Below are 25,623 nucleotides of genomic sequence, written 5' to 3' on the forward strand. Positions count from 1 at the left end.
ACTATGACGACCATGGCCCTCGTTGTGGGCGTTCTCGCTCTATCTCTTCGTATGGGTGATTCCTTTTCGTCACAATGTACAAAATTACCACGGAGAACGGCACTACCGTCTCGGCGTACGAATCGTTACGTTTTATGGAGCAGCAGTAGCCGTAGGAGTACAGTTGCACCACCGGATCTCGATACGGGTGCGAATCCGATTCCGGACGCCGACGTAATTACATCCACCGACGCTGTGGTGGTAGGCGGAGGTCCCACTGGACTCTTGACAGCTATCATGTTGGCACAAAAGTACCCCGACCGAACCCTCCAACTCTACGATCGTTTGGCGGAACCGCCGTCTCCAGACGACGACACCGTCTGGAACGATGTGGCCAAGTTTTATTTGATCGGCTTAGGAGCACGTGGACAATACGCCTTGCAAACCTTTGGAGTATGGGACGAAGTTGAGCAACGCTGCGTAGCGGTCGTCGGACGCAAGGATTGGCCGCCAGACTCGGAAGAAGGTGTGGAACGGATCTTTACCAAAGAAGACAAGAAGGTCGCAACGCAAGTCTTGCCTCGTGACAAACTAGTCGGTGTCTTGCATCAGCATATTCGGGAAAATTATGATGGAAAAATATTCTTAAATTATGGCTACGAAGTGCATCCGGTAGATTTTGAATTTCGTGGCGGTAGTCAAGTCCTACTGCAGATTGTCCAATGTTCCGAGACCGTCGTACGGCTGAATCCTTCGGCTGTACGAACAGCTATAGATAAACAGGATGAGATGCTATGTGATACCCAAGGTGGCAAGTTTGTGGCGTCAGATTTGGTGATTGCTGCGGATGGTACGGTTCGTACCATTGCCAATGCCATGGAACGTCAAGATCAGCAGCGATTCCGTGCAATGAATCCACTCCAAAGGCTAAGGGCTGGCCGACCTTTTCGCGTGAAGCGATACCTTGATGACAATCAGCGTATATATAAAACCATTCCGATGAAAATCCCCAAGGATTGGCGCCCTGACCTAAACTACTCGGCTCGTACGAAAGAGGGACGAATCAATTACGATGCTCTACCGGCCAACGAAAATGGGGAATACTGCGGGGTGTTGCTGCTCAAAAAAGGAGACCCAATGGCGCAGGCGGACACCAGTCCAACCGAGCTCCGCCAATTAATGGACGACGTTCTTCCACAATTTAGTGCTCTTCTGGATGACGAGGTTGTCGCTGCGGTTGCCCAAAAGCCTGTTTCGTATCTACCGGGCTTTCGGTACGCCGGTCCGCGTCTTAACCAAGGCGACCGTTGTGTACTTCTCGGCGATTGCGCCCATACTGTCAAGCCGTACTTTGGACTCGGTGCCAATTCGGCCTTGGAGGATGTTAAGATCATGAGCGAGATTCTCGATGCCACGGAACATGATATATCGGCGGCGGTCCGTGAGTTTTCACGACGCCGGGCTCCCGAATCGGAAAGCCTAGTGCGCATCTCCCGTGACCTCGATCGTCCCGGAAAGATTGGATTCGTCACGTTTATTCTGCCTCTGATCCTGGACTCTATCTTTAGCAAAGCCATGCCGAAATTGTTCCAACCTAATATCATCACCATGCTGCAAAAAGAAAACTGGACTTTTCGACAGGTAGCATCACGAAAACGGCTGGATCGGCTAGGACAGCTTTCCATCATTGCGGCAGGCTTAACAGGGATGGGTTTCGTTGCGCGAGTGTTAGTTCGTTCGGTGGCAAGAATGATGGGCAAGAGTACGACAAAGGTTGCAATGGGACTTATCGGAGCCGCCTTTGGAATTGGGCTGCTCCGACGGTTCGCTGGGCTAGTGGCACCAGGATCAGCACCAGCCGACGTTGTCACCAAAATGGCTACAAACAAAAAATCCAAGGAGCAAAGCGATAGCCCACTCAGCAGTCGACAATCATTTCTGACACCTCGTCTTGGCTTTAGCAACAAAGGAGAAAGGAAGTCCAAGTAGTTGCCGAGTCGACGCGTCGTACACCTGTTTGCCTACCGCTCCATCGAGAACCCCGCATCGAAGCATTTGCTGTAATTATGTTTTTACAATCTACTAACGAAAACTAAAGAGTCTTGCATTGCGAAAGATCGTAGCGTGTGCAATAAAGTGCTCGTTATAGATTGTATCGTGTGTAGGAATAAACTCGGTGGCAACAACAAAAATAGATCTCGTGCGTGGCATTGCGAGTAGCGTCATAGACGCACTCACGGAGCCTCTGGCTGGTACATTGAGAAAGAAAAAAAGAGGGGAAGAGGCAGGAAGTATATGAATATAGATGCGGAAACGTCGTCGCAGATTATCATCCATTTTAATTCAAACTGGGCCAGATAGGACGAGGGAGGCCCTTCTCGTTCCAGGGCAATTCCATCCCTGGAAGGGGCTCCAAGTCGTCAAACCAGACGGCTTTCTCGTCGTACTTGGCAAAGAAGGGACGCCCAATCCAAGCCTCGTCACGGCACTGTAAGAACCGGAGAACAAAGGCCTTTTGTCCCATAATTTCTTCAACGCCGGTGACTTCCACCTTTCCGGGAGTGCAGCTCATAGAGGGCCCACGGGCCGTACGAATCAAACCAGAACAATTGCGAATGGCGTCGCTGTAAAGTTTGTGGGCACGAACCAGAGGTACATCAAAGTACTGCTGCGCACCGGTATCACGTGCCATGAACATGTAGTAGGGAATGATTCCCATTTGCACCTCTTTGCGCCACTTTCTGGCCCATACTTCGGCATCGTCGTTAACTCCGCGCATAATGGGACTCTGTGAACGAATGGTGGCGTAGGCCTCCTTCTGAATGCGATTGACGGCATCCTGGAATTTGTCCGTAGAGAGTTCACGGTCGTGTCCTAAATGAGCCATAATTGCAATGTGACGGTTGCCTTGCTCACGTACCCGTCGAAAGAGTTCAATGCACTCGTCGGCATCGTCATCCGTGGTGAATCGTTGGGGCCAGAAGGAAAGACTTCGGGTTCCGATCCGAAGGTTCTTGATGTGTGGCAGAAAGTTGGGGTCGGTCAAAGGCTCCAAGTATTGCGCCAACGACTTGGTCTTCATGATCATAGGATCTCCTCCTGTCATGAGTATATCCGAGACTTCCTCGTGTTCGGCAAGATATTCAAAAAGCGAGGTAGCCTCCTTTTGAGCAAATCGGAGTTCGTCGTCTCCAATGAATTGCGCCCATCGGAAGCAGTAAGTGCAGTAAGCGTGGCATGTTTGAGCGGCGGCAGGAAAGACCAAAACTGTCTCACTGTACTTGTGCTGGACACCTGTAAGCTTATCTTCTTTGGGAGCGTTGAGCTCCTTTTGACCAGCCGGGTGGGGGTTAAGATCTTCGCGAATCTCAGCTACAGTCTTGATCAGCTTTACCGGGTCCCCTGCTTTGTGCGCCTTTTCGAGCTTCTCACGGTGTTCTTCGATAAGCATATCCATGGTCGGAAAGACAAGCTTGTAAAACGGGTCCTCCCTGACATCTTCGCACTCCCAGTCAATCAATTCGTCAACGTAGTAGGGAGAAGCCTTGAAAGGAAAGACGAGGCCAGACAGCTGAATGTCCCGCAAGTGTGGTTTGAGCTGTGGATGCTTTTCGGCAACCTTTTCTAGATGAGAAAGACTGATCGCCTTGTAACGTTCATTCGGCTGATCCGGGGAAGGCCCTCCCGTGATGATGTTGTTGAGACCTTCGACAGCTACCGCGGTGGTCGTCAGCTCGGTGTCCACCGCCATTGATACTTCCTCGGACTGCACATTGCGGGCCGTCACGGGAGCTGAGGGACAGACAGAAAGATGGGTGAGAACAAGACTCGGCAAATTGCAAAAACGGCAAGCACGGTAAACGTCATCAGCGTCCCTTTGCTGCCTTGATAGGCCTGGTGGACGATCTTTTCCAATCGCGTTGTCCAGTCGCGCTCTTATTGTTAGTCGCGATTGCTTTGATCATTAATGTAAACACTCTCGATGGCAAAGTCGTTGGCGTCAGTCGGTCGACGGGAGAAGCAGATCGGTCGGGCATTAGGCGATGACACCTTGTGTAGAATATGTACCCAATTTCATGTAAGGCAAATTTTGGCTGGAATCCATCTCGTGAACCAGTAACATCCTAGCGGGGAGGAGGGGAACACCACGCACTCGGTCGCAGACAAAAGATCACCATGGCAAGGGAGAAAAAAAGGCCTCGCAATACATGGATCTCACGAGAAGGGATCCGTTGTTTCTTTGCTTCCAGGACAATCCTTCAGGATACCTTTTTGCTCCCGCTTTAGTCTTGATTCGAAAAGTTGGCATCCGACTCTTGATCCCGCTCGCCAAACCACAATCTTCTGCAGTACAAGTTCTCTGTGAAATTGCCTTACCTCGATGAATCGCAAATTTGGTGGGAACAAAGGCATCCGCTTGTGGACTGAAAGCTGTGCCCGCGAGAAAAGCGCACAACACAAGTCTCTTCCAAGAACAAAGACGAAAAGAGGAGAACATCGTTGTGTTGATGATTTCGCAGAGAGCTTTTTTTCTCGTATCAACGACAACACCGTGCAAGTAGTTCACTGTCAGTCCGTCTCGTTCCTGAGATTAGGTTGTGAGGAGAGTGAAATACTTGGCCGAGTGAAGTTCTGTCATGGTCTGGTCTGCGCGAAACCCGGTTGAGGATTGACCGAGTGTCGTCGTTTGGACAACGGGACCAATTGGAATCTATCCAGACCTGTGCTTACGTATACACATAGCGGTCACATGCGTCATCTAAGTCTCAATTTGACTTCAATGCGGACAAAAATGAATGAATATCGGCTTCTGTTGCTGACGTATCTCACTGATTGTGACTCATTGGGGTATGAGCCATCGCTTCGCCATGATAAGTAAGAATCCACTACCGAAAGAGTGGTTTCTTAAGCAGTACTCGTCAAAAGATGAACGCCGCGTCACTTCTTCTAACACAGAAAAAGGCCATGTCCGGAAAGAAACAACTGCGAGGAGCTGGGAGTCACTGTCTGCAATCATCTGCCCTCCTCGGAGGGCTGCGGGACCTTCCTGAACTAGGCCATGGTGTCGATGGAACGTCTTCGCTGGGCGAGCGCGTGATCCCGCAAAGTACGTGCTCTCTATCAAGAAAGGGGTTCGCTTTGGCAGTATGCTGGAGCTAGCTCTCGCTTTTGTCAGACTGCAGTTTTTGGTGATTCCGGCGGTGGCCTTCTTAGCGTGGAACTCGCTTGGAGTGGAACCTCACCGGGTTTCTACGGCTAAGTCCTGTCAGCCTGTGTCATCGGTTGTTCCTTTCGCCGATATTGAGCATGCGATGCATGTTTCCAATTCGATGGCCGGCAACATCACGGCTGCATACGAAGCGTGTCGTCTCTGGGAAGGGGTGTTTTGTTTGGAAAGGGACGCTTCGATTCCTCCGTCAATCGCCGCTGCTTGCTACGCTCTCCAAGCTTCTTGTCTAGTGAGAATTGGCCGAGACGATCAGGCGCTGCCGGTATACGATCAAGCCTTGTATCTTCAGCAGCATCTGGAACCCACGGCACAAGAAAGCGTCAGATTGGGCAAGGCACACGCGTTGCAACGCTTGCTTCGTTACGACGAGGCTGTGCAAGAATTTCGACGGTCGCCCCCGTCGAAAAAAGCTTTCTTGGGTGCTGTAACGTGCTCTTTGCGAGTTCGCGACTTCCAGGGTGCGTTGTCGCTTGTGGAGCGCTACATCGACAAATTCGGCTCCCACGATGTGGATGTATCTGCGACCCTCGGAATACTTAAATACCTGCTGTCGTCGGTCGACAATTCGTTGGCCGAGAAGGAACGGCACGTACTCTCCGGGATACAGCACACCCATCCCTTATTTCATTGGCTCGTATCCTTGGGGATTCTGAAAAGGAATCCCGGCAATTGCCTTCCAGTCCGGCCGTCGATGGCGGACTTGGCTTCCATTAACAATGGTGCACTGGATGATCCATTCCTATACTTGCTAGACGACAAAGTGCGGCTTCATGGTATTCTGACACTGGTGCCGGAAGTAACGGAGACATTCTGGCCGGAAACAATTGCTCGCGATGGTCACCAGCAGCAACGAAATCTCAACGAAAGCTCGGCGGACGAACTTTGGATTTGCAAGCAACGGGCCGGATACGGCTCTCACGGCAATATTATTTTGAGGGCTCGCGAAGCCCAACAGCGTATGCGGAATTTGTCGCCCGATGAAATTCTGCAAAAAATGGTCGATCCGCCGATGTTATTGGATGGACACAAGTTCTCGCTACGAATTTACGTTGCCTATTTCATGGCGGATTCATCAACACCCACGCCCTTGCAGATATTTCTTTCATCACAAGGCCTCGTCAAAATAGCGGCGCTTCCCTACGACAAGGGTGCAGCGAAACTTGATCTTCGAATGCACATGACTAACTCTGGTCGTGAAACCTCGATGCAGCAAGAAGATTTGATATTTCTCCAAAGCTTGCTGGAAGAAGACGGCAAGGTTTCTTACGATTGTCTTTGGACGTCGATCAAAAACGCAGTGGCAACGACGATGAAGTTGTACGCGAAGACGGTAAGGAAAGAACTGTCCCTAAACGAAAGCTTAAGAATTCCGATGGAAACTTTAGGGACGCTAGGTCTGCCCAAAATACTCGGTTTCGATTTTGTTGTGGATTGCGGCGGAAAGGCATGGCTCGTCGAAGTAAATAGATTTCCTGGTTTACAGCCGAGGGATACACAGGACGAGCTAACAAAGCGTAGCGTTTTGGAAGATGCGTGGAGAGTAACAATGGCGCGAAAATCCGTTGGGACTTTTCATTTCACCAATAGCTCCACCGGAAATTCGGGTCTGGAAAATATTTCCTTTGTCGAATGAGAATAACGTTAGAACACGGGTTATCCGTATTACCCAAACCAGAGCGGATAGAAGTCTGGAAAGACCTCTATAGACCTTGCTGCGCCTAATTCAAAGTTCACGAGTTTCCGAGAGCCAAGAGTGATAGAAAGGGACGCATGAACACAAATAAAGGATGCCTTAAAAATCCTAATTTCGTCCGATGAGTCCTTAATTTGCAAATCACACGTAAACATAGTCTACTCAAAAAGATTCTTCTCAATCAGATCAAGAGTCTTGATGGCTGCGTCCGGAATTCGAGTTCCAGGGCCAAATACAGCGCTACAGCTTTTGGTTTCAGTCAAAAGGAACTCATAATCGTTGGGCGGAATTACACCTCCAGCAACAACAACTATATTTTCACCACCTTTTTGTTCCAATTCTTTTTTCAGGGCTGGCAACAAGGTTCGATGACCAGCGGCCTGTGATGATATCCCGATCACGTGGACATCAGAGTCGAGAGCTTGAACAGCCACTTCCTCCGGCGTCTGAAACAACGGCCCAATGTCAACGTCAAACCCCAGGTCTGAGAAACCGCTGGCGATCACTTTCGCGCCTCGATCATGTCCATCTTGGCCCATTTTGGCAACTAAGATGCGAGGACGGCGGCCCTCCTTCTTTTCAAATTGCTCGACGCGCTTCAAAATAGACTCGTATTCTGCTACACTTGTATCGAAATCACCGCTTTTGGTTTGGGTTGTGAATGATGCACTGTATGCACCCTGTACTACAGAGGACGTCGGGACATGGCGTCCCCAAGCTCTTTCCATGGCGTCCGACATTTCGCCAAGTGTGCATCGAGCAGCGGCGGCCTCGACACAGAGCTGCAACAGATTATCTGGATTATCGCCACGACTTGTACTTCCACTCATGCGAGCACTGAATTCGATGCGTTTAAGTGCTGCCTCGGCGACTCCTTTGTCCCGTGAAGCTTTAACTTCGAGAATACGGGCGACTTGTTTTTCACGGACTTTTGTGTTTTCAATTCGCAGAACATCGATTGCTTCAGCTTTCTCCATTTCTTCACTTAACCGATACTTGTTCACGCCAACAATGACCTCTTGTTTTGAATCAATGCGGGCCTGCTTGCGCGTGGCACTTTCTTCGATTCGCAGTTTGGCACTTCCACTACTAATGTACCTAGTCATGCCACCAAATTCCTCCACCTCCTGAACTAATGCTAGCGCCTTGTCGTACAGCTCGTCAGTCAAGCTTTCCATCATGTAACTTCCCGCCCACGGGTCGGCAACATCGCATATTCCGGTTTCTTCTTGAAGGATTAGCTGTGTGTTTCGAGCAACACGGGCAGTCTGTTGAGTTGGTAGGCCAACGGCTTCGTCGTAGGAATTTGTGTGCAATGACTGGGTACCTCCTTGAACTGCAGCAATAGCCTCAATCGTTGTGCGGATGATGTTGTTCATGGGTTGTGCTTCAGTCAGTGAATATCCCGACGTTTGACTGTGAGTCCGTAGCAGTAGGGACTTTTCGTTTTCTGGCTGGAATTTCTCTTTGACAAGCGTTGCCCATAGACGCCGCGCTGCTCGCATTTTGGCAATCTGGGGTTTGGTATAGCAACTTTTTATGAGCAAACGCTGGACCGTTTTTGGCCTCACTTTTTCTCTATGAAACATACCTCGGTGTAGTAGTTAAGTCCAACGGCCCAAAAAAAGGAAAGACGAGGAGCGACCTCGTCTACTTTGAGATCAGCATTATTGACAGCGGTGCGAATGTACTCAATACCATCAGCAATCGTAAAAGCCATTTCTAAAATAGCGTCAGCGCCAGCCTCCTGCATATGATACCCCGAAATCGAAATAGAGTTGAACTTCGGCATGTGCATTGATGTGAAACCCATGATATCGGCGATGACACGATTGATGCTAGGTTCAGGGGGATATATATAGGTGTTGCGCACCATGAATTCTTTGAGAACATCGTTCTGAATGGTACCGCGAAGTTGCTTCAAAACTTCTTTGGGATCTTTTCCGGGGTTCTGCTCGATAGCTGTCTGGATGTAGAAGGCCAAGACCGGTAGTACAGCACCGTTCATTGTCATACTCACCGAGACCTTGGTGAGATCAATCTCGTCAAACAGAATGTTCATATCTTTTAGTGTACTGATTGGCACACCAGCCATGCCAACGTCACCCACCACACGATCGTGGTCACTGTCATATCCGCGATGAGTCGGAAGGTCAAAGGCAACCGATAAGCCTTGCTGCCCAGCCGCCAAGTTAGCCTTGTAGAACGCGTTGGACTCCTCGGCAGTCGAGAAACCGGCATACTGGCGGACTGTCCAAGGCTTGGCCGTGTACATAGTGGCGTAGGGACCACGCGTATAAGGGAAAATCCCAGGCATTTCGGGTTGGTCTCCGCGCAAATCCCAATAGACCGGTTGAATCGCGATGCCTTCCGGAGTCAGGCGTTCGGATCTCATTTCATCAACCGTTAGATGATTCGCACGGGAAAGCTCTTTTTCGGCAATACTTTCCCAACGTAGAACATTGTCGGGTTTTTTATACGAGGTATGATCTGTCACTGTACTGCCCGAAATCCAACGGGTCTTGGACGACGAAAGGTCCGTGACGAAGGCTCCTGCCCGTGGCAGCAAACGCTGTACACTGAACAATCGAAATGCGCTTCTTTTCAATAACTTTTGGATCATGGTAATAACAATCACTTTTGATCCAGTCAGCGTTCTGTTGGGCCTGGTTGCGAGTGCCTATAGTGGCGTGTCCAGAGCAGTAAGGGAGAGAAGGGTAGCCTGGACCCCTTGAATTTAGGGTGAACAACACATATCTGCCCATCCCCTCGCCTTTTTGATTCGTTTCCGAAGCGTTGGGTTCGCATCCGCTCCAAGGCAAATAAACCCGGAAATGGTACAGTTCGTTCGTCCGCTGCTAAGTGTGTCCTTTTGTCTGTGTCACAATCGGGCTCGCCCAAGTAAGGTATGAATCGCGCCACAGACATTAATGATGGACACGTTGAATCCAGTACTATTGTGAGTATGTACAATTCTACCTCAAAGTGTTTGGTAGTGAAATCACCGTGGGTTTCGGCTGCCACCGTTCCACAATTTGCAAATTGTTGACATAAACAAAGCATCATATAACAACCGTCAAAATGGCCCGAACCAAGCAAACCGCCCGTAAATCCACCGGAGGCAAAGCGCCGCGTAAGCAGCTTGCCACCAAGGCTGCCCGCAAGTCCGCTCCGGCTACCGGAGGAGTCAAGAAGCCCCACCGTTATCGCCCTGGAACCGTCGCTCTGCGTGAAATCCGTCGTTACCAGAAGTCCACGGACCTTCTCATCCGCAAGTTGCCCTTCCAGCGCCTGGTTCGTGAGATTGCCCAGGACTTCAAGTCTGATCTTCGCTTTCAGGGATCGGCGGTCCTCGCTCTGCAGGAAGCCGCTGAGGCCTACCTCGTGGGACTGTTCGAAGACACGAACTTGTGTGCAATTCACGCCAAGCGTGTGACGATCATGCCGAAAGACATTCAGCTTGCCCGTCGTATTCGTGGCGAGCGCTCATAAACGATGTAGTTTCTCTGAGAGACTACTCGATGCACCGCGAGGCTCTATGACCCCTGCATTCAAACCAAAAACCGGATTTTCTAAAATCCACCCACACAACCGAAGAATCATTCAAATATCTCGGAATGCAGACTTGTATCAGCTTTATGTGGTCAAATTATTTTTATGGTTATACTTTGACCTCAGGACGTACCCACCATAGATTCAAATAGCCATGTTTTCTACCCTTCCGTATAAGCACGGCTAGTTTGTCCACCAAGGACTCATCCATGGGTAAAAGAGACGGTGTATTAGGCCCCTGCATGCCTCCGTACTTATGCAAAACATATCCCGCATTCACGAGTGTTTCGATGGCGTCCCGATCTGGACATTTTCCTTCCGCAAATTCATCCAGGGATGTTTCGATAAAAATATTTTGCACCAAAGCGGAATGGAGTAACTTGGTGGCTCCCAGCACGGCTTGGGCCTCGTGGCGTTCGACGTCAATTTTTAAGATTGCTATGTTCGGTTTGGTATCGAACCATCCACGGTGCTCGACGAAAGTATCGAGTGTTTGGACTCTGAGTTCGGTGTAGTTTTGGTGTTTCAGAGAGGGATTTTTTTCGGCGAATGAGGTGGCAACAAATTTGCCTGCGCCTGGATTCCAGTTGCTGCTGTAGAAGCGTAGTACAGTGTCTGTATCAGAGACGCCAAAGTTGTTGATGTTGACGGAGGGTAGTTGTGATGATGATTCACCGATCCAGCCATTCAGCTCGAGCGACTCGCAAAAGCGTAAAATATTTTCGAGCTTGGGCTCGAAGGAATCCACTTGAAATTTCCCCAGAGACGCAGACAAAAGCGTGTGGTAGCCTATGTTGCCGCCCGCATCAAGTACGCGGGATCCTGGTGGAGATGCCCGTAACACTTGCTCCCAGGCTGTATCGAGGTCTCTTTCGTAGTAACGAAAAGTTTTCAACATTTTGCCTCGCACGGGATCGTATTTTGGATCAAACAACGAAATGTTGAACGGAATATTGTTGGTTGTACGAACTATATAACTTTTGCCTTTGTTTGGATCCTTAATCTGGGATTTTCTAGATTGCACTTCAGCGAGAAGGGAGGAGCAGTCAATAGGAGGTTCCAATGGTGCCCTTTCCATTGATGAGGATAGACAATTGGTAGAACTGCCCTGCTCAGACGGGGACCATTCCAAGGCCAGTAGCTCAATATTCGAAAACTGCAGAGAATTGGAAGACAATTTTTCGGCGTAGATGAGAGCCAAAAGCAATCCGGTTGCAACCAAGCAAATTATGCGGAACTTATACTTTTTTGGTCTTTCGAATTTTCTCCAGATATCGCTACTGCGAGCCTTGCCTTGGGTCACCATGTTGAGGACTGCCGCCGTGGACCCCTCTATCCGCAGACCTAATCCTTTCTGCGCACCGATATTTTTGGACAAGGCAGTACCTTCGCGATTGCAGTAGAGTAAGACCGAGGTTGTGCTGTGAGTTTATCTATCGGATTGCAATCCGCGGAGATAAAGTGGTTCGCTTATGGAGAGCCTACTGCAAGTTACTGCTCTCTGCGAGAATCACAGTCAGTTGCCTTTGCAGTCTTATAAAGCACTGCTTAAGGAAACTACCTATACGCCCTTCGCAAAGACTTTTGAGCGACAATCATTTTTTGGGTTGTGATTGACTTCAGATACCAAAAGACAATCTCTCAGCACAACAGGACAGCGGTTGGTGGAGCGTTTTACAGTTATTCTACGCGATCCTTTCCTATGACTGTATTTTTATTGACTTTTTAGGTAACAATTTGTCGTTTCTGAGTGAGAGCCGAACGAACCCTATATATCATGTCTCGACATTTTTTTCTTCTAGCAGTACGACAGATGCACGTCGCAACTCTAGCATTGACAGTAAGTTACTATAAGTCACTGTCAGTCCATCGTCTAGGGATTAATGTAAGGTACTAGTTCCATTTGCAGCCGATTAGCAACAGAGAATGAAGCCAACTTTTCTCCGTGAAGGATCTATATGTAGTGATTGGCAGCAACTGCCTCATGACAAGCTCTAGCTGACATTTCACGGTGTTTGGTATAGTGCAGAATATCACATCACCATGAAAGGACACGAATCCAACTTCATCTTATTTTGAAATTAGCTGTAATGTAAGGAGGACCTTAATGTACAAGCAAAAAATTGGGATTCTCTTTTACTTTCACCTGTAAATAAAGAATTACTGCAGGATTGATTCTGACTGGCAGAGTCAATGAACTCCCAGAAAATTTGATCTGTTTTTTATAAGAAAACAGGATCTAAGTTTTAAAAGGACGCAGGTCTGCTGTGATTCATAAATGCAATGAGAAGTATTTTCTTTGGTTGTTTGGGTGGATTTTAGAAAATCCGGTTTTTGAGTTGGTGATTGTATATAATCGTTCCAAGGTTTTAAAGACGAGCAACAAAGTCGAGGATCAAGCGCAAGCTTAACCTCCGAATCCGTAGAGAGTCTTTCCCTGACGCTTCAGGGCGTACACGACGTCCATGGCGGTGACGGTCTTACGACGGGCGTGCTCGGTATAGGTGACGGAATCACGAATGACGTTCTCGAGGAAGACCTTGAGGACTCCACGGGTCTCTTCGTAAATCAGACCAGAGATACGTTTCTGTGAAACGGCAGGTTACAGAAAAACAAAAGTAAGCGACGGGTTTCGATAAAGGAGCAAGTTCGGCAGTCGCAGATTCTAGCAGTAAACGTACCACACCACCACGACGGGCCAGACGGCGGATAGCGGGCTTGGTAATTCCCTGGATATTGTCGCGAAGGACCTTGCGATGACGCTTGGCGCCTCCCTTTCCGAGACCCTTGCCTCCTTTACCACGTCCAGACATGTTGGCTGTTGTTTGTTTTCGGTATTGACTGTAAAGACTTTTGTCGGTTGTAGCCGAGAGCGAATTGTGAGAGTGTAACCTTCACAGCGCTACGAAAGCCGGGAGTCACCGCTGCTCGATGGCCAGTACTAGTTGCTGTTCGTATGGTTCTACATACATAGTGTTCCGTAAGCTTCTTACAATGTACGATGTTGGCGCATTTTGTTGGAGCTGTCAGTTTGTCCTCGCGCTACGAATGGGTGTGTAATAGTCATGCTTATTTGGATTGGAAATGGTTTTCTGTCTGTGAAAGATCTGCCCAATGTCGGTTCGCGTGTCCCGGTTGACTACTTTGGGCGAACGCTTAGGGTTGACGGGTTAACCGTTAGTACAAGGGAATTTCAGTTTGACGCAAAGTACAATGCAATCAATATTGAATGATCTTAAATACAATAACGGTCATCTATTTAGCTGTGCGCTACTTAGCAAACCGAGACATTATTTACCCCGCACGCGTTGGAAGAGCGTAACGCACGACAAGGCCGTGGACGTTCTTGGTAGTAGTAGTAATATGTTGTTGGCGCGGAGGAGTGTACCCGTTTCCCGGGAAAGAGACCGACGGCAGGGCATCGGCTGCCGCAGCTCCCGTTTTCTCCGCCTCGCTCGATGCGTTCGTGACGACGCTAACGATGGACGACCAACTTTAGTCGTTCCCCTTGTAGTGAGGATTTGCAGAAGACTTGACTACTATTAGTGTTCGTGTGTGCATAATCTTTGATTGTTGTACCGGGTCGGGTTTCACAGAAATTGCTTGGCAGTCACTGTTAGTTTGACGAGGGCTTCCTTCAAACGAGTGCAGCATCTTGATAAGTCGATAGGGTTTGCTGACGGGGACTTTGTTCTCTCCCGTGTAATCGGAAGCAGCAATCGAATTTCGTCTACATATTCGTAGTCGCATGGGGCAAGAAGCTTCACTCCCGGCGGGAGCTACACCGGAAGACTATGAGGAACACCAGCGCACGGCCTCGGCACCAGCGACTCACGCAAAACGCCCCGGGTCGCGAAGGATGGGAGCCGTCTTTCAACGGGGATCCGGCAATGCCCAGAACGGTAACCACAATCACGGGAACTCCACGTTAGAAGACTTTGAAGGGCGAGAAGCGGCACGCGCTGCTGCTTCGGGGGGACATTTCTACCCTCCCGACGATGCTTCCGAAACCAGCTTTACCACGGCGTCGCAGGCATTGCCGCCTTCCGGAACCGCAACCACCACAGCAACACACCAGCAGCATCAGCAGTACGCCAACAATTCGGAAGCGTACTACCACGAAACTCCGCACCCATCAGGGGCACCAGTTGGAACTCTGGAAGGATTGACTCCTCCCCAACACCAACAGCAGTACCTCGCGCAGCAACAGCAGCAATACCCACCCGTTGAGTATGCGCAGTCGCCACAGCACGCTGCGCCCAACAATCCGGTGGTGGGTGTCCTCTACGAGAAAACCTCTTCCAAAAGAGGTATTTTTACGGGACGTTCTAGCGGCCGGGCATTACTCAATTCCATGAGAAACCTTTCCTTAGGTGGAGCCCTCCGCGGCAACCATCGCCAACAGCAGCAGCCGAACAAGAATGTCAACGACTGGGAGAAACAGTGGGACGACGACGATGAGGAAGACGATGATTCGGAGGAGGAGGAACAGGACTCCAAGCTTCCCGCATCCGCAGCTCCCTTGCACCAGCTGCGACCCGGTATGGATGCAGGCCATTCATATCCCGAAGACGATTTGCATGCCCAGCAACTCGCATCTCCCTCTGCGACTCTACCTCCTCCAACCTCACCGACCCGCATGAACGGTCCGAACTTTGTGACCCCAGAGCCTAGTTCCATAGAGGCTACACCAGGAATAATCCCGGCCGTTATTGAAGATGACGATGACGGTTTAAACTGGGATACGGACGTTGTGACCGATACAATCGATGCGAACAAGCCCAACATGCAAATGTTCTTGCCCATGCTACGGGTTCTCGGTAAAGGGTCGTTTGGAAAGGTACATACGCGTTGTCGTTGTCTCCGTCCTTCTTTGTTATCTTTTGTCCTTCATCAATGTTTTGATTGTTTCTAATCGTTTCCTTATGATTTTTGCTAGGTCGTCCTAGTACAAAAGCGAATTGGCAAGGAACGGGGTCAACTATTCGCCATGAAAATTCTTAGCAAAACCCATCTGGTGAAGAAGCGTCAAATTGAACGAACTCGGACCGAACGCAAAGTCCTGTCTGTCGTGAGTCATCCCTTCATCATGAAGCTGCACTACGCCTTTCAGACGGACGACAAGTTGTATCTCGTGTTGGATTATTGTCCCGGTGGTGAGCTCTTTTTTCACCTTTCAAGATTTAGACGCTTTCCGGAACGTGTAGCTCGCTTTTACGCCGCGGAACTGTTACTAGCGATCGGGCATTTGCATAAACGTGGTATCATTTATCGAGACTTAAAACCAGAAAACGTGCTTCTGGACGCGGATGGGCATGTGAAGCTGGGGGATTTTGGCTTGGCCAAGGCGGGCATTAAGCATCCTTGGGAAGGTGCCGCCTCCATGTGCGGAACACCCGAGTACATGGCTCCCGAAGTGTTGTCGCAAGAAGGCCACGGATTTGGCGTGGACTACTGGGGCCTAGGTATGCTTGTGTACGAAATGATGACTGGGCTACCACCGTGGTATACAACGGATCGAGCTAAGCTTTTTCGCAGGTTGAAGAGTGCGCCGTTAGAGATTCCGTCATATTTTAGTGGCCAGTCGGCGAACTGTGTTGGTGCGTTGTTGGATCGAAATCCCCGTCGACGGCTTGGAGTCACCGGAATCCGAACGGCGATGGAGCACGAATTTTTCAGGAGCATTAGTTGGAAAGCCCTCTATGCTCGGCGAGTTGAAGCCCCAGTTCGTCCTTGTGAAGGTTGGACACCACCGGAACCCGTCAAAGATGAGTTGATTTCGATCAGTGACTTGGCCGACGCCATGCCGAAAAGTGCCGATGAGTGTGATATTCAACACATGGATTCACACGAGCTGGAAGCAGCCACTGCGAACTTTGACAACACCTTTACCCGAATGCCCGTTGAATCCGAAGACAACGGCCAAGATCACGAAGAAGAAATGGAAGAGTTAAACGAGAGCACGTTTGTCGGGTTCACCTTCGATGGCAAGGACCCAGACATTGCGGCTCCGGATGGAAACTATAGGCAACACACACACAACTTGCAAGATCAGCAGCCTCGGTTTCAATAACTTGGTCACTAATACTGAATAATGCTCTTTGAAATCCATTTGTTTCTCAGAACTTTCTTTTATAGACTTCTTTTGAAGGTTTTTCACTCCATGAAATCGGAATATTGTGTTCAGAACGGCTCTAATAATAGATTAGGGGGGTCGCCAGATACGTGGGCGCGCAATCTGTCGTTTATCAATAACGCCACTGTACTATAAGATGCGATTGTCCAATTTTCTCCATTCATCTATTCCTACTGCTTCCGAAAAGTTGGTGTAGGTTTGTTTCGTTGATAAGTTGGGCTCGGCAATAGGGGCAACCTGATCCTCTAGAGCTTATCCAGCTCGCTATGCAACCATGATGAAAAATATGCTTGCACTTCGCTTCAAAAACACTATCGCCTTCTGCCATACCATGCAAACAAATTGAGCAAAGAATGGCTTCATCATTTCTTGACATGTCTTCTTCAGCTATACCACAATCGGAATGCTGATGCCGTTCTCGAAGTCTCTCGATGTCGTTGAGCGACAAAGTTTTGCTTATAAGTATTTGATTAAGTGCCTCGAGACGCTCTTGGTCGGAAGCGCATTCCTGAAGTTCAATGTCGTCATGGGATTGTGCTGATGGTGGCTGTGTTCGAGGCCGCTGCCATGGGAACAATTTCGTAATGAGATCCACTATTGCTTTTTTCGCACGCTCCAACTCGTCGAGAACGCAAATGTCGAGACAGATGTTGAAAGAAAATCGCAGTATCAAGAGAAATATCATGAGACCCATTGTGCTTCCTATTATAATGAAAGCTTCGCGCAATCCCCAGTTTTCAGAGTCGGGGGATGTGATGCGACTATCTGACATGATGCGGCTTTGATGACAGAGAAAACTGAAATTCTCCAGAGCCAGCAGATGCCGACAGAGCAAATTACCAATTTGTTCCGGGCAGAACGATTCGTAATCTGGTTACATGCCCATTCCGTCCGATCAAGTATAGTTGTCGGTCTTTGGCAATGATTCTGCGCTTTCCTAAGAATAGGTTAGAAAGCGCTTGCCGACGGAATAATATCGAACCGGAGCTAGCTTGCCTTCCGTATTGTTCCAGAAATAACCAGCGCAGTATCGAAAAAGCTACGCAACATTTTGTACCGATACTTACAGCTAGGCATTCCTCCCTCTACTCTAGCGACTTGAGTCACAAGCTGTTTTCGCGTGAAAAGTGCAACACACAGTAAACAGCCCTGCCCTGTTACCTATGTTTCCACGCTTATATTTAACAGTTACACGGCAGGCGACACACGCAACTTGCAAACCATGCGTTCGAACGGAACACCAGCTATCTGACTTTAATGTGAGTTGACTGTGAAACTGTCACAATCAGCAGGAATGACCAAACATGCATATTCCATGGACTGCTGGATAAAGTTTTGCTATGCTACTTGTTATATCTCAGCCTTTTGCGCAAAAAAGATAGAGGACTTGTCTTCAAACAGATTCGTCATTTCTTCTTGAATACCAGGGACGAAACCAAAACGGGTAAAAAAGCGGTGGTAGGGCATTGTCTCCTCTAACTCAGACCGATATTGGTTCAAGAGTTCTTGTCCCGCAGTTAAATCCTGTCGGGCCCGCACTTCCACGGCGCCGTCCGACTTGCGCATTGCGTGAGAAATATTTGGTTCGTCGCTGTGCTGCAACATATCCAACATGGGAACAAGCTTCTCCTCATCCCCGTCGCCGTCTTCAAAAGCCCGCGTAAGCATGCAAACAAACGCACCTTTGACAGCTTCGGCTAGACCTTCTGGCGGTCCTTTCAGTTTTTCCTCGGAAGCTTGGGCGGCCTTTTCCCAAGGCCATTGGAAGCCGCTGTCGAGATAGTCGCCGCGAAACTCACGGATTGACTTGCCTACGATAGTGTTGAGAACCCGAATGGCAACGTCCACTTCTTTTCGTAGATCAAGTGCTTCACCGTAGCACATAGACCCTTTCAAATACTTTTCAATATCTTTGTTATCCCAGTACAGAACATGCTCTTGATTGTTCATACCTCGCTCCCAAGGCAATGTTGCCAAATACGGACCGAACGAACTATCGTCAACGATACTTCCTGGTTTTTGGCTTTCCAGCGACCGGATGCGCTCCCTCGCCATGAACCCTGCCATTACCACTGTATTTCCTCCAGGGCCGGCCGTTTCAATTAGAGCCTTAAAGCCTTCACCGCAAGCATCATCTTCGATAGAGTCCGCCAACGTGATGCATGTCTTCCGGGGAATCGTAAAGAGAAGCTCACCCTCTACCGCATCCTCCGTTAAAAAGGCACCGTATCCTCCGCCACGAGACGACGGTTGCAAATCTATCTTTGGTGAGATATCTGCGTCGTTGGACCGAAGCCACTGTAGAAGAGCTGCATACCTAGCAGCTGCTGTCATCGTATCGCTTGCAGGCAAAGTAGAGCTTGAAGACAATCCTCCATTTGTCTGTGAATGACGGTCTCTTGACAACACAAACAGCGCTAGACTTGAGGCAAATTGATATATGTGCATCTTTGCTTAGCTGTCCTCGAGTATCTGCACTAGCTCTAGTCGGGTGTACGGTAAGAAAACGGATGGCGAGTGTCGTCGTCAACGTCAAAACGGAAATCAACCAAAATCGGCCTTTTTCACCGTTAATAATTCACAGTCAACTTCGTCGAAATTTACACTGTAAGTCAATGTGATCGAGAGGACGTCACGTTGGTTTTCGGCCAATGAGCAGACATCTTGATAAAAATTTGCATATTTTACTGCATTAGATGAAAGCAACTGTTTCAGTTTATAGTAAGTTAGGCTGTCCAAAGTATGTTTGATCAAAGGACTATTCTCAAAAAAGTAGTTGTTCTGACACAAGCTCACAGCAAGTCTTGAGTCCAGGATCATTGCTTGCCTTGTAGCAGTGCTGCACTTTGGCTGCATTTTCTTGGCTGCAAAGAATACAATATAAATATTTATGAACAAGAGTGGTACAATGGCAGACAAGCCCATGTGAGATCCTGCAAGTAGGCCTCCAACATTCATAAGTCTTAAGCTGGAACTACTTCAATGACTGATGGAGAAGACTCTTACAGCCAAAGTCACCAACAAAGCATAAGCAGAACTTACCCAAACAGATGTCAAGCAACCCAGTGAAAGGTTATGTGACTGGATAAATAACAAGTGCAATGGATGCTACAATTGAATGACTGGTATTCAAAAGACCAGCATCTCAATACTGAAAGGAACATAGAAATGGAATGTGAAGCAACTCCCAACTTAGAACAAGATAGCAAACCAAACTGTTACATCTAGGTTAGGCAGTAGATACAGATATTCTACTGGGAACAAACATGTATTCCAACACATATTGACGTATGTTTTGTGGTGGCTGATCCATGATGCAATGCATTCCTGTTAGGGCTAGTTCTCCTGCTTGCTTAACTAAAAAAACTCATGGGTGCCATCTTATACAAAAGACAAGGCTTACTGTTTATTATTGCCAGGAGAATCTTCATCAAAATAAACTGTTGGCAGGTTCCAAATGGTTTGGCCCATAGAGCTTGCTCAGGAAGTGTAGCAACCAGCTGTTGACAAATGGAATGGATGCAAGATCCATCCTATCCTTCAAGGACTTAGCCAGTGAGCTTCCAAGTTCTCCAGCTTGGCTTGTCATTTTAAAATGAAAGCCTTTGTTTGTTTGTCAAAGTTCTGCCAATAGTCTTGCTGCCTTTGCTTGACTTGAAGTACCTTTGTTGACAAGGTAGATGCTTCCATTAGGATGTGCTGCACATAATTTTTTTGACATTGGCAGTTGAATCTTGTAGTAACTGCCATATTGTGAACTTTGTCAACAATCTTGTCAAGAAATTGTTGTTTTTTTGTGTCATATGTGCAATCCGTACCATTATTTCTCAAGTTTCAGGCTGAATCTCTTGGAAAAGTTGACAAGGGTCCCAGCCAGAGTTGCTTCATCAAAGCACATTGAGCTTGCTATGATGTTTGTCTTGATGTCTTTCATCATGATTTTGGGACCAATTTCTGTACCATTGCTAAGGTCCTCAGCCACATGCTTCAGCTTGTGGCACTTTTGCAGCATTCCAACCTCATCTCCTACCACATGGGTGAAAACAGGCAGGTCCCCAATAAAGCAATGGTATTACAGATGGTCGTGTCAGCCTCAACAAACGCAGCTGCTTTTTAATCTGTCAAACTAACAAGATTCATTAGCTACATGAAACTGCGAGATCTGTTACTCATAAAGAATGAACAAATTTTATGCCTTGCAATATGCTCTTCTCCAGTGATTCCCTATCAGAAGTAGGAAGTAGCGCCTGTAGTCTTTATTAGAGCAGTTGTCCTTTACATGTTACTAAAACCTATAAATGGCTGCCATAGTTGCTTTGATAAGCAATAGTAGCAATAGATTACACACCTGATGCAGCGCATTATCTGCGACATCTGATGACATGCCGAAATGTCTCATGTGCTAGAAACACAATTACTGTTAACACAAATGCCGAATCATAGTCATAGTCGGCAATCAATGCTTTTACCACCGTCGAGAGCAAAAGCAACATCGTGCAATCCCAGAAACATGATTCCCAATCCAGCATCCTTGATCAAGGGTAAGCAAGAGCTTCCCGAAGTCGACCAACTAGAAACCATTTCGCTCGAAACGCTCAACCAGTATCACTGCGACAATCCCGATCGCCGACTCGTTAGCTTGTTTGGGACAGTGTACGATGTAACCTCGTCGGAAAATTCCTACGGATCTGACGGGGCGTATAAGGAGTATGCAGGGCACGATGTGACGTTGGCGCTGTCGATGCACAAGACACAAGAAGAGTACGTCGAGGAAGTCAAAATTGATATTTCAGTGACATCCGTAAGAGAGGCTCATTTTCGTTTGAAAGATTGTGCACAACTAACACTCTTGCAACAATCCTCCGTTGCTTCACTAGATGGCTGGATCGCTTTGTGCAAATGAAGCAAAAATGGAAAGACGATGCTAAAGGCTGGGCGGATTATTTTGGGGCCAAATATCCAGTATGCGGACGGCTAGACAAATGGGACGAAGAAATTTCGGAATGGCCGGAGCTCACGTCTGAAGAAATAGAATCTCTGGAGAAAGGCTGTACAATAATGTAACCGGAAGAATTGCAGAAACATTCTATGTTCCTATTATTTGTTAAATTAGCCACCCCACTTGGCGTGTCGATTGTTCAAGGGACCTTTTTGATAGTCAGGGCTTGCCATGTAAGCCTTGATGCGAGGTAGCGCCTCAAAACGCTGCATATACGCGCGCACGGTGTCGTTCATGATGTCGGCTGTCTTGGGACCCCCCATCTCGTCTTCAATTAGTTGTAGCTTGTACAAAAATGAGTAGAACTTGCAGTCCGCAATGGATACCTGGTCGCCCGTAAGGAAGCTATTATCAATCATAGGTAGAAAGCGTTTCATCACGTCCGGAATATCCGTCTCGTACCAGCTGGCAATGGCGTCTTTTCCGTGAGCGTATGCTCGGCGAGTAATGTTACTTTCCACGTCACTAAGTTCATCCACAATCATGTCCACCAGATGTTCTTTGCAAGGGTTTCCCATGAGATTGTAGCGTCGGCCAATGTGACGAAGGATAGCGTTGGATTGCGTCAGCGCAATCTTGTTCTCTCCGTGACCGTCCAAGAAATAGGGAAGATTGGGAAAATCCAAAACGTCCTGGAGAGCCCCCGCTTTCGCATCCATCCAGCACTTGCGAAAATTGGCGCAGGATGGTTCATCGGCGTCGATCCGCACATCGCAAAAGTCCACGTCAGCCTGGATTAATGCAAAACGGTTGAACTGAACGAGACCTAGGAGATTCCAGTAGACGAGCATTGGTTTGTCATCAACTGGCTTGGTTGGTACGTCTTCACACTTGGTGACCACAATTACACGGACCATTGAAAGGAAAGGTCTCCGCAGTTGTTCTGCGAAAGGAAAGGGAATAAGTAGGTTTGTTGATTGTGCGCCTCCGATCCCGGATCGGTGTTGAGTAGACAATTACGTACGATAGTGTCTCTACTAGTCGTTGCAGCTGCACGTACTTTGAAGGTGAGACCCCGCATGATATTCTCGGCGGATATCCGGGTGTTTTGTTGTTTAGACATCTCCAGATCCTCGGAACAGATGATGCCGATACTAGAATTGATTTTCTACATTATATTTACAATTGTAATTTGTCCGATGTGAATCCGGATATCCGGAATATCCCAGTACCATATTCTACTATGTCGGCATAAGGAAAGTCTCCCATGCCGAATGCCTGTCCGACGCTCGAGTATCCTTGTCCAATATAACACTACGCATGTCAGCCCTCACAGTCGTTGCCGAGAATGTAAGGGCGCAAAATCTGCTGCCAACGGAGGACACTCTGTGCGTCGGATTTTGACTGCGACAATGGCCTGCCTATTCACTGGCAAACTAGCGGTAGCTGCCACGCAAATCATCACTGTAGATTGTTAACTGGTTGTCCCCCGATGAAGCAGAGTCCCTACGGAGAGCTTCGTACCTTGGTCAATGGCGAGTAACGGGAGCAAGCGGGTGCGACCGTGGGACAAGATCCGGGCACAGCCCTTGTCCGACAAGGCAACCAAGGTCGGACGCGATAGCCAATCCCTCGAAGATGTTCCACCAGTGGAAGTTCCTCGCATTGCGATTGATGGAGTGGAATTTCTAAGTGATCGCTTTTATTTGAACAAAACAATCTACGACGACGGGATTGCGACATCGGCGTCGCCTGGTGGAGTGGGACTCTACGCGACGGCGACGAGTTGTACGAATGCGTGCCGGTGTGGAGCCCGATGCCCTCCGCCCTTGTTCGATCGCTCGCGACTCGTAGCGCAACTGAATTTGAAAGCCGCAATATTGGTATCGTATACTGTACAACCATCTTGGCTCGCCAAAGAGTTTCCTACACTACTCGGTCCCCACGCCAACGTCCCCACGTTAGTTCTGCACGGAAAAAAGGGATTGATTGCGGATCCGATTCACGGTGGAGCCAAAAAGTATAAGATACCAACTAAAGACGAACAAGACGACAGTTCGTTTACTAGTCAGGATGAAGAAGAGAGCCCTCGGGATGAGGCTGTTCAGAACTGCCCGGCTCCGCCACCGGTTGCGAAAGCCACCTTTTCATCAACTCGCAATGCGGCAGAAAAGTCGTACTCGGAACGCGCATTCTGGACACAAGTACAGAATGCATTCATTCCTTCACAACACATTCCTCGGTCACGTACAGCGTGGTTGGCGGAAGATGGTTGCTCATTGAATCCGTCTTTAATTGAACACCGAGTATATAGACGAGGTGTACACCATCCCAAGTTCATGATTTTGTTGGAGAGATCCGGGGATGTTGTGGTGGTCGTGTCGACTTCGAATTTAACGGAACCACGTGCCACAGATGCTTCTTGGTTACAGCGCTTTCCCGCTGCTCGATCATCAAGAGAAAGGAAACTAAAGGAGGAGGAGGACGATTTCGGAATAGTCCTGACCAACATGCTCGAGGCGCAGACTCTGTCTTGTAGAAAAGGTCACGTCACGCCTATGGGGTTTTGTCGTCAAGAACTTGGCTGGAATTCTTTACGCGATCTGACGAAACACTTTGACTTTTCCAAAGCGCAAGTTCACCTGGTGGCCACCATTCCTGGGGATCGACTGAGTAAGACTGCGTCACCATCTGAACTCTTTGGACGACAGAGGGTTTCCGCGGTGATGAAAAGACTCTCGCAAGGACCCACTCCCAGGCTCCCGCCCATCCTTCGATCAGAGGACGATCGACTCATTGTGCAGCCGACAAGCTTAGGAAGCGAATGGACAAGGGCGAATATGACGGAGGTGGTTCGCAGCTATCTTGGGCATGAAGATCGCGATGTATCAAAAGTAAGAGATGCCCAAGTCTTTCCACGACTCGATATATTATGGCCGACCGAAAGGTTTATGAAGGCATATCGGACCGGCTTCGCTGGTCGGGGCTCGCCCGCCTCTGTTGTGTGCATCGGCGACGCGTTCGACACGAAGGAGCTCGTATTGTTCAAAGAAAACGAAGGATACTTGTTCTTGTCTTCTGACACGTTCAGCAAAATTGACTTGTCGTGCCTTTCTCGAATGGCTCAGTATGAAGTGAGTGTCCCTTTGCAGAGATCATGCTTACCGCCACACATCAAGAGCATCTGTAGATTGTTTCAAGGCAATGATTATCGTCTGCGACAAGATTATGGTCTCCCGAAGAGCGAGGAGATTTTTTCTTATTTCCTCTTAACCAGTGCCTGTCTATCAAGAGGCGCCCAGGGGGAAACGTTAACTCAATTAGGTAGCCGTGAGACAGTTGTCTCGTACGCCAATTTTGAACTCGGCGTATTGTTCACTAGCCGGCTGCAAGGCAGGGCCTCGGATCGTGTATACGGTTGGAAACCAGCACAGTGCATGTGCAGAAATAGGCCGCGCACTTCTTTGATTCATCTGCCAGTTCCCTTTTCCTTGCGCCCGGCGCGTTACCAGTCCGACCGAGACGATGTTGAATTCTGCGAAACACCTTACTTTCATGAAATTGCACTAGGGACTGCTTGTGTCGGGAATATGAAACTTACTCCATACGGCTCTGCTATTGCCAATCAACAGGAAAGTAAACGAATAGACATTCCTTAAAATTACCCGAGAACAGCGTTTGAAAAACTAACTATAGATTTCACGACTTTTCTTTTTACTTCCGTGTTGGATGTCCGGTTGGCAAATGCAATGAGCCAAGGGAGAAGGCTGGCGTACTCAACGCAGTAGCGTAGACAACCGTTGGTCGACAGAAGAATGAGAATGACATCTACGGCGTTGATGTGAGCAGTGCGGTTTATAATCGGCTGGGTTGTCACAAGATCAATTATGCAGGCAAGAAAGTCGGAACTGGCGACGAGAATGCGACAGTTGACCGGGTCAGTCACAAGTTCCTTGCAAACTTGCAGTATACCCGCGCAGTCATCACTTGATCCGTGTCTCATTTGGAGACAGAAGATGCCAATGATCGGGGTGTCCTCGAGCATGGCCGTGGCTGCTTTACGATTCCAAAAGCTGATGTCGTGAACAATCCCG

General features: G+C 48.5%; 12 protein-coding genes across 12 annotated transcripts; 6 read left to right on the forward strand and 6 right to left on the reverse strand.

The window, feature by feature from the left end:
- Positions 1-3: 3 nt before the first annotated feature.
- PHATRDRAFT_34964 (predicted protein) lies at positions 4-1,968 on the forward strand (the record flags this gene model as incomplete). Its single annotated transcript, XM_002179251.1, has 1 exon — positions 4-1,968. The coding sequence occupies one exon, from the start codon at positions 4-6 to the stop codon at positions 1,966-1,968; it is 1,965 nt and encodes a 654-aa protein (XP_002179287.1).
- Positions 1,969-2,317: 349 nt separating this feature from the next.
- PHATRDRAFT_34965 (predicted protein) lies at positions 2,318-3,730 on the reverse strand (the record flags this gene model as incomplete). The annotated part of the gene is made up of 1 exon (XM_002179467.1): positions 2,318-3,730. One exon carries the CDS (start codon positions 3,728-3,730, stop codon positions 2,318-2,320), a length of 1,413 nt encoding a protein of 470 aa, XP_002179503.1.
- Positions 3,731-4,905: 1,175 nt separating this feature from the next.
- On the forward strand, positions 4,906-6,842 carry PHATRDRAFT_34966 (predicted protein; the record flags this gene model as incomplete). The annotated part of the gene is made up of 2 exons (XM_002179252.1): positions 4,906-5,086; positions 5,110-6,842. 2 exons carry the CDS (start codon positions 4,906-4,908, stop codon positions 6,840-6,842), a joined length of 1,914 nt encoding a protein of 637 aa, XP_002179288.1.
- Positions 6,843-7,060: 218 nt separating this feature from the next.
- On the reverse strand, positions 7,061-9,297 carry PHATRDRAFT_51830 (methylmalonyl-coa mutase; the record flags this gene model as incomplete). Its single annotated transcript, XM_002179468.1, has 2 exons — positions 7,061-8,416; positions 8,494-9,297. 2 exons carry the CDS (start codon positions 9,295-9,297, stop codon positions 7,061-7,063), a joined length of 2,160 nt encoding a protein of 719 aa, XP_002179504.1.
- Positions 9,298-9,965: 668 nt separating this feature from the next.
- On the forward strand, positions 9,966-10,624 carry H3-1b (histone H3). The gene has a single exon (XM_002179253.1). It carries the CDS (start codon positions 9,984-9,986, stop codon positions 10,392-10,394), a length of 411 nt encoding a protein of 136 aa, XP_002179289.1. The 5' UTR covers positions 9,966-9,983; the 3' UTR covers positions 10,395-10,624.
- Positions 10,625-12,861: 2,237 nt separating this feature from the next.
- Positions 12,862-13,267, reverse strand: H4-1a (histone H4; the record flags this gene model as incomplete). The annotated part of the gene is made up of 2 exons (XM_002179469.1): positions 12,862-13,041; positions 13,136-13,267. The coding sequence occupies 2 exons, from the start codon at positions 13,265-13,267 to the stop codon at positions 12,862-12,864; spliced, it is 312 nt and encodes a 103-aa protein (XP_002179505.1).
- A 1,991-nt stretch (positions 13,268-15,258) lies between these two features.
- PHATRDRAFT_4129 (predicted protein) lies at positions 15,259-16,197 on the forward strand (the record flags this gene model as incomplete). Its single annotated transcript, XM_002179254.1, has 2 exons — positions 15,259-15,294; positions 15,394-16,197. Coding segments are annotated over 2 exons (840 nt in total), but the record flags the coding sequence as incomplete, so codon positions are not given.
- A 546-nt stretch (positions 16,198-16,743) lies between these two features.
- On the reverse strand, positions 16,744-17,552 carry PHATRDRAFT_45305 (predicted protein). The gene has a single exon (XM_002179470.1). The coding sequence runs from the start codon at positions 17,360-17,362 to the stop codon at positions 16,751-16,753; it is 612 nt and encodes a 203-aa protein (XP_002179506.1). The 5' UTR covers positions 17,363-17,552; the 3' UTR covers positions 16,744-16,750.
- A 388-nt stretch (positions 17,553-17,940) lies between these two features.
- PHATRDRAFT_34974 (predicted protein) lies at positions 17,941-18,924 on the reverse strand (the record flags this gene model as incomplete). The annotated part of the gene is made up of 1 exon (XM_002179471.1): positions 17,941-18,924. One exon carries the CDS (start codon positions 18,922-18,924, stop codon positions 17,941-17,943), a length of 984 nt encoding a protein of 327 aa, XP_002179507.1.
- A 2,176-nt stretch (positions 18,925-21,100) lies between these two features.
- Positions 21,101-21,493, forward strand: PHATRDRAFT_34975 (predicted protein; the record flags this gene model as incomplete). The annotated part of the gene is made up of 1 exon (XM_002179255.1): positions 21,101-21,493. One exon carries the CDS (start codon positions 21,101-21,103, stop codon positions 21,491-21,493), a length of 393 nt encoding a protein of 130 aa, XP_002179291.1.
- Positions 21,494-21,699: 206 nt separating this feature from the next.
- PHATRDRAFT_34976 (predicted protein) lies at positions 21,700-22,446 on the reverse strand (the record flags this gene model as incomplete). The annotated part of the gene is made up of 1 exon (XM_002179472.1): positions 21,700-22,446. The coding sequence occupies one exon, from the start codon at positions 22,444-22,446 to the stop codon at positions 21,700-21,702; it is 747 nt and encodes a 248-aa protein (XP_002179508.1).
- Positions 22,447-22,986: 540 nt separating this feature from the next.
- Positions 22,987-25,188, forward strand: PHATRDRAFT_45306 (predicted protein; the record flags this gene model as incomplete). Its single annotated transcript, XM_002179256.1, has 1 exon — positions 22,987-25,188. Exon 1 carries the CDS (start codon positions 23,062-23,064, stop codon positions 25,186-25,188), a length of 2,127 nt encoding a protein of 708 aa, XP_002179292.1. The 5' UTR covers positions 22,987-23,061.
- Positions 25,189-25,623: the final 435 nt, after the last annotated feature.

This window comes from Phaeodactylum tricornutum, chromosome 6, assembly GCF_000150955.2.
Source record: "Phaeodactylum tricornutum CCAP 1055/1 chromosome 6, whole genome shotgun sequence".
Lineage (NCBI taxonomy): Eukaryota > Bacillariophyta > Bacillariophyceae > Surirellales > Neidiaceae > Phaeodactylum > Phaeodactylum tricornutum.

Coding starts and splice junctions, on each gene's coding strand:
- H3-1b (XM_002179253.1), top strand. CDS start 9,984: ATGGCCCGAACCAAGCAAACCGCCCGTAAATCCACCGGAGGCAAAGCG.
- PHATRDRAFT_45305 (XM_002179470.1), bottom strand. CDS start 17,362: ATGTCAGATAGTCGCATCACATCCCCCGACTCTGAAAACTGGGGATTG.